This window comes from Taurulus bubalis (assembly GCF_910589615.1).
Source record: "Taurulus bubalis genome assembly, chromosome: 5".
In the NCBI taxonomy this organism is placed as follows: domain Eukaryota; kingdom Metazoa; phylum Chordata; class Actinopteri; order Perciformes; family Cottidae; genus Taurulus; species Taurulus bubalis.
Genome location: NC_136593.1, coordinates 12,293,978 through 12,301,023, shown reverse-complemented (window position 1 = coordinate 12,301,023; position 7,046 = coordinate 12,293,978). Strand labels below are relative to the sequence as shown.

At 39.3% G+C, this 7,046-nt stretch overlaps 1 protein-coding gene across 1 annotated transcript; it reads left to right on the top strand.

The window, feature by feature from the left end:
- Positions 1-2,082: 2,082 nt before the first annotated feature.
- On the top strand, positions 2,083-6,951 carry grik6 (glutamate receptor, ionotropic, kainate 6; the record flags this gene model as incomplete). Its single annotated transcript, XM_079218300.1, has 10 exons — positions 2,083-2,276; positions 2,466-2,551; positions 4,313-4,335; positions 4,432-4,611; positions 4,832-5,055; positions 5,240-5,337; positions 5,454-5,671; positions 5,743-5,962; positions 6,056-6,300; positions 6,651-6,951. 10 exons carry the CDS (start codon positions 2,083-2,085, stop codon positions 6,753-6,755), a joined length of 1,593 nt encoding a protein of 530 aa, XP_079074426.1. The 3' UTR covers positions 6,756-6,951.
- Between the last annotated feature and the right edge of the window lie 95 nt (positions 6,952-7,046).

The following is a 7,046-nucleotide window of genomic DNA, read 5'->3' as shown; positions in this document are numbered from 1 at the left end:
CTCAATCTGGAGATCACAACAGAAAGAAGCGATGATAAAAACAACGAGACGTATATTGCGCGCCTTATAGCCCCGTCTTCATTTCCTATAGACCCATGTACCTGTTATAGACCTACACCTGCTATCTCCAGGGGGGCTTTTTTATTAGCTTTTTATTGGTTTGTCTGTCTTTGTGTTTGTCCCGCTTGAGCTGTGTATATTAATTTAATATTGCAGCTCTACGTCTCTGTTGGTTTGTCACTGCATGTGCAACAAGAGGTGTTAAAAACAAAAGAACAATTATGAACTTTCTTGACATATATTACCGATAGCGTGATTCTTATTTGACTACTTCAGACTATTAGGGTCATGTCCTTAGTATAGTTTCTGAGACTGACTTTAATGACCTCTAGAGGAGTCTGTTTACGTTCTACAATTACAGACATATACAAATCCTAAGATTTTATAACACAATAACACATCCAACTTATATGTTTTGTTTAGATTTAATGTATATATTATTGTTAGACTTATTGCTAACAGCATGTATACCACAATGGGAGGAGATAAAATCTAACTGTGAAACGTAACAGTGAAATTAATAAATATAGTGTGGAATCATTATCTCAGTATTTCTAAAATCCTTACAAATGCCATTCACACACATTCGTTGTAATCATTTGCTGATTGATGGAGCTAGTTTTCTGACCTTCTGGTTCCACTGGTACACTAGATTTGACAATAATGTTATGAGGTTGAGGCCCATCAAAGCCAACAATGATTTTAACTTAATTAAGTTCACCCAAGTAGATGCACTTACTTCATTTTGCCACTGCTGAGATATTATGATCCCCCCCAAAAGGCTTTTGTTGAATTTATTGATATATTATAACTCTCTTTATATACTGCATGATCTAACTCAAACTGATGAGCTGATCGCTGGCTGACTCAGTTGTTTAGGTCACTGTTCCACCGCAGAAGCTTTAAAATGTCTTCTGAACACACAGTGACTAATTCAGTCCTCTATCTTTCAAGATAAATGATTCCTGTTGGCTCGACACTCAAATTGATATCTGTCAAGCTACTGTATATCAAGTTGTCCAGCCATAAACCAAGCTCAGGCTTCCATTCTAACTTTCATTTATTACATCATTTATAATCTACAACTAAATAATTTTGGAAATACTAAATTGTTATGTATTACATTGTTATACATTAGCACTTTCTCTGACATTTTTACCTTACTTATTGTTTCAGATGTTAATGGTAAAATAGAAAGGGAAGAAGTTTGTTATCATCCCTGTTGGTATTCTTGCTATTTTGTTTGCATTAGAAAATGAAATAGTTAATTAAAACATACAATGTCATGTGGACAAGAACAAAAAAAAGACATTTTCAAATATTGATTTACGAGCTGCACAGTAGAAAAAAGTCATTCTTACTTGTTATGTTGTTTTTTTGAACCTTCAACTTCTTTCCATGGCCATCTTCTAGCTCCATCACAATTATGTTTTATATTTGGTCCTTCACCGTGAATATGTTCACTCAATAGTTTTTTGTTGTTGTTTATCTCGGTTTGGTCACAATTTGATAAAACTTCAAGGACAAAATCTTTAGCCGGTCAGTCAATCCTGTGGTCAGATGTTTTTCCTTTTAAAGTGTTACTAAAGAGCAGAGAGTGCTGTCATGCTCCAAACGCTGATCGTTACAGTATGTCTAATACTGAGTTCTGACAAACACCTCCAAAGGAATCTACACACGTAACCTTTGTCCCTTTAATCTATAGAAGTTATTCAAGTATATGTAATTAATTGCACAGTGTTGCTCCTATCTTAGCAACCCTTCTAAGAGTGTTTTTTTCCCTAAATTAACTTCATGTGTAGCTCTCTGTGAGCTACACAGGAAGCAATGACATATGCTTCCAGCAAATTTTCAACTTTGTTCACATGGAATGTAAATATTTTAAAATCTGTGATACTCAGCCTCACAACGATATCAGTTTGATGGTACTGTTCTGTAACAAGACAATTATATTCATTCATATTATTAAGATACGATTCATTTTTAACATAAATAACCACATTTTGTTCCACAGTGAAAGCTATGTTTGTACCTCATGCTGTTTCTTCCCACCCCTTCAAAATTCTTCCACTTTCTCCACCCACAAAAACTTTGCTGGCAGTCTCAACACATTTGAATCTAAAAAACTTCAGATCACTCTGCGTCCCAGTCGAGCTCACTGAGGTCCGTCTGAAGTCTGACGTGCCAGCGGCAGCCACATCTTGGACTCTTGTCAGGTGCTAATGTGCTATGGACTTCCATCATATGCATTCCACTTAGTGGTTGTCGGTGGCACTGTTTAATTTGTTAATTTGATCCACAGCTTTGCATTTTTTCAAGAAAGATCTCAATATACATGTATTTAAGTTTATCCATGTGGCTGATCTGATGCACAACCAACCACTAATTGTCTTTTGTACTTGTAGGATGCAAATCAGGAGAATCACAATGCTGTCTAGCTTCTTTGTATTGTCTGTTGGCTTTTTCCTGGACATGGGAGTGTGCACTGCAGGTAAGAAACTATCTCTTTGTTTATCACAGTTTTGTACCTATGCAAAAATAGTACTGACACACCTAATCAATGTAACAGATGTAACCAGGCTTGTTAGATAACACTGATCAATTTCAAACCATGTTGAAAGTGACTGTGACTGATGTGGTGATGTAGAAAGTGGTGTGATTGACAACATTAGAAAATGTTGTTTTGTCACTCTCTTTTTCAAAGTTTGACCCGGTCTCTGCATTTGTAATTCAGTGTGGGGTCGGCTTGCTTTATTTCTCTGCCAATACTTCTCATGTTTTCGCTGCTGGATTGGTCAAAAAGTCTCAGGCTTGACGAGGCATAAATACATAAACAGTCAGCTCGGATCAATATCAAAGTGGAGCGCTACATCCTGTCCAACTCTTGTAGAAAAACAGAAAAGGAAGCAGGGCAGTTGACTCTCTCACAAAAAACGGTAATAAATCAACTCTATGAAGCAAACAAAGGCCTTGTGTCTCAGAGTGGCCAAAAAGTCTCGAAGAGCTTGTATACGTGTCATCTTTTGAAAAGGAGGATCTGATGGTTGTCAGGATCACCCTGTGGTGATGGATCCCCAAGGCCTTGGCCTGAATCGAGGCTTTTGATACTCTTTGACTTCCCTCCCTTCTCACAGTGCCACGGCATTGAGACTCTTTGAATTAAAACAATGCTCTATATAGATTGTGATGTGAAAACCGTTTCAAGTAAAAGATGAGAGGCCAGATCTCTAGGATACAGGAAACCAGTTATGAGAAGGTCAATACTTTCGCCCCAAAGTTCACCTCAGACATCTCTGCATGTCTGAAGATGACCAATGCACAAAGGGCTCTTTGATTCTGCTAAATTTAGCTGTGAAAAACTTGTCTCTCAAAATAAATCAGTTGTCAGTTTTCATAATGTATCAATGTTATGTGTTGCCCCCTCACGCCTTTCTCACGTTTCATAGTCAAAACAAATGATACTTCTCTATCCAAAACAGGCCGCTATTTTTCATTTACATCATCTACATATTACATCACATTTTTAAACATACCATAACAGAACAAACAAACAATCAAAATCAAAATCATATAAGCAAGGCGAAGAGTCTGCAGCTACGCTGCCAGCTTTGTGAGGCTGTTTGTAGGCACATAGGTGCTTGAGCAAAATGCTATTGTCAGAAAAGTCAAGGGGTCACTTAAGGGATTCATCCTCAAGGAACCATGAATGTCTTTACAGAAAGTAGTTCCAATCCATATCGTAGATGTTGAGATATTTCATTGGATAGGTGAAAACTAAGACCTGCTGCGCTCGATGAAATGTCAGGGGATCACCAAAGTCATTATGGTTTATCCTCTTGGAACTATACATGCCAATGTTTCATCCTTATCCATCCAATACCTGTTGAGATATTTCAGTATCCAAAGCAGGCTTGGATGAAAACAGTTGCTACGTCACCTTTTGCTCTTTGAAGATCATCCAAAGGATTATTTGTTTTTCATCTTTATTTTGTTTTATGTAAAGAATTTTGAGAGGCCTGAAGCGGTCAAAACATCCAGTAGTTTGATTTTTCTTTCTTTCTTAACCCCTTTAATCAGCTGGTGACCCCTCAGATTTTTTTTAAGACCCCTTGAGGAGGTCCCGACCCCCAGGTTGAGAACCACGGATTTAGTCCTTATAAATATATTTGTTCAACACGATGAATAGTGTTTGTATCTAAAAGTTATGGTCCTAACCTGTCTTATTTTTCTTCCTCAACATCAATGCAATCAGAGTTGAGAATCACAACAATAAAGGTAGTTCACTTGTTTATTTTGAGCCTCTAAAGGTAAATACACAGTTTTAAGATTAAACACGTTTCACTGATCATCTTTTGACATATTTTCTTTTAGCAAGAGCCATATGCGATGTCCAAAGGTTCTCAACTGGAAGGCTTTTGCATGGACCTGCTGTCTGAAGTGGCAAAGAAACTGGGCTTCAAGTTCAAAGTGCAGCTGGTGAAAGATGCTTCGTACGGCAGACAAGATGAGAACGGGAACTGGAATGGGATGATTGGAGAGGTGGTGAGAGGGGTGAGTACATGAAAACTGACATTTAGAGGGGGTCAAAGGGCAGCCGACCACTCTGGAGCCGCTTGAATTACCCAGCTGCCATCTGTAACTCACAACGGATATCTTAAAAATCAATGAATGTGAGGTGTGAAGAATATCAGCAGGGTTATTGGTGCAATTAGAATCTCTTAAATTCCTTGAGGAATTTCTATAAATGTTCAGTATTTATCCGTTCTGACAGGAGGCCGACCTTGCGATTGCTCCGCTGACTCTTACTGCAACTCGGGAGAAAGCGGTGGGGATGACCAAACCGTTCATGCAGACAGGAATCAGTATCCTGCTGAGGAAGGACATCTCAGAGGGAACAGGCGTCTTTGATTTCCTCTCCCCCTTTACAGCCGAGACCTGGGTTGGCATACTCATTGCCTACCTGGGGACTGCTGCTTGCTTCTGTATAGTTGCCAGGTTGGTGATGGATGTGGTTGAATGTCTTACTTAAGGAAAGTGATGATAATATGTTTTGTTGTTGATTGTGCTGTGGATTTGAATATTAAGGTATGTACTTCTTGTCTGTGGATGTTTTCACATTTCTGCTGTCAGTGGAAGCCCTTTGTGTGCGGCTACATTAATAAGTAAAATTTGTATGCAGACTCAGCCCATGTGAGTGGAGTCAGCCTCAGAGTGAGCAGAACATATTCAGCCTCCTCCACAGCCTGTGGTACACAGCTGGAGCTCTGACTCTCCAAGGTAAATGGCAAAACCAGACACGGGTGATAACGGTTGTATTGACTTGTTTATTTTCTGGGAATTCTCTCCTTCTTTGAATGAGACTTCTTTTTTCTGTACTCTTTTTGTGCTTTCAGGTGCTGGTCCACACCCCAAAGCTCTTTCAGGACGCGTCATCTGCTGCAGCTGGTGGTTATTTTCCATCGTCCTCCTGGCTTGTTATTTCTCCAACCTCAGCTCCTCTAAGACATCTGAGTCCACTCACCTGACAGTGAAAGGTTTCGAGGACTTGGCCAATCAGGACAAAATTGAGTACGGCTGTCTGGCTGGCTCTTCCACCCTGTCCTTCTTTAAGGTACAGACATCGAATCAATAGATACCTCCACGTCAATGCTTATTCTCTAATACTGTTTATCCTTCATGCAGAATTCAAACAATCCAGTGTACCGCAGAATCTTTGAACACATGGAGAGAACCAAGAGTTTTGTGCCATCTATGGACGATGGGGTCCGGCGTGCAAAAGAGGGAAACTTTGCCTTTATTGGAGAGTCTGTTTCTTTGGACTTGGCGGTAGCACGCCACTGTGAGCTGGTCAGAGCACATGAAGTCGTTGGAATGAGGGGATACAGCATTGCTGCCACCCTTGGTGAGGTCACTCATTTTGAAAATGTTAATTATAATTAGAAAAAATAATGATTACAATTGTATAATTAACAGTAAACCTATGAATTTCCTCAAGGCTCACCTATCATAAAGAACCTGAGCGTGGCAATTTTACAGCTGAGCGAGGCAGGAGAACTGGCTTACCTGCGAAGCAAGTGGTGGGCCAGCAGCTGCATAGCAGACAAGGCCAAGTCTTCAGCTGTGCAGCCTCACAGCCTCAAGGGGATGTTTCTGGTTCTTTCCTTGGGCCTGGGGCTGGGAGCACTGCTGGCTGTCCTGGAGCTCACCTCCAAGAGCCGCAGAAGTGCAGCTGAGCAGAGGGTGCGTGCATGTCAGGCGGAAAAAACAACAACCACCCATCTCCAAAGTGTTAACCTTTCAGAAACTAATCCAAACAGCCTTGTTTTGTGCTCCACAGTGTGTGTTTGTGTTCATTCAATCGGGTTTTAAACTGTTTCATAAGCCCAAAGGGCTGCAACGTTTGCTCAATCATTTCATGACAAAACAGTCTGTTCCAGTTAAAAGAAACCCTGTTATTTACCAATCAGTTTTCACATTAACTGAGGAACAAACTGCAGTGGACACCTCAACCATGTTTACATTAAATTCATCAATATATTAATTGATGGATTTGTTTCACTGCTGTTTATATTTATTTGTCCTTCCCACAGAAATCCTACTGCACCGTGCTGACTGAAGAACTGAGTCTGCGCTTGAGGACCAGCAATGCAAACAAACCCCAAGAAAATGTAGACAAAGATACAGAAAAGGCTTAAACATCCCAGAAAACATGTAGTTTTAACAAGTCTAAACATTTTATCTTTTTTGTAGAGATACATCAGATAAAAATGAAAAAATACTGCATTTAAAAATAAAAATAACTCACATTGTATTACAATAATATTTTGATTAATTTTCATGTAAGAACGCTCCAATTTAAATGAAAATGCAAGCATTATAGTTTTAATATTATAAAACAATTATTAAAATGATCCAACTAACAAATAATGCTCCTGTTCAAGTTAACTGTTACTTTGTATGACTCTTTATCACGCTGTTTTGTACAG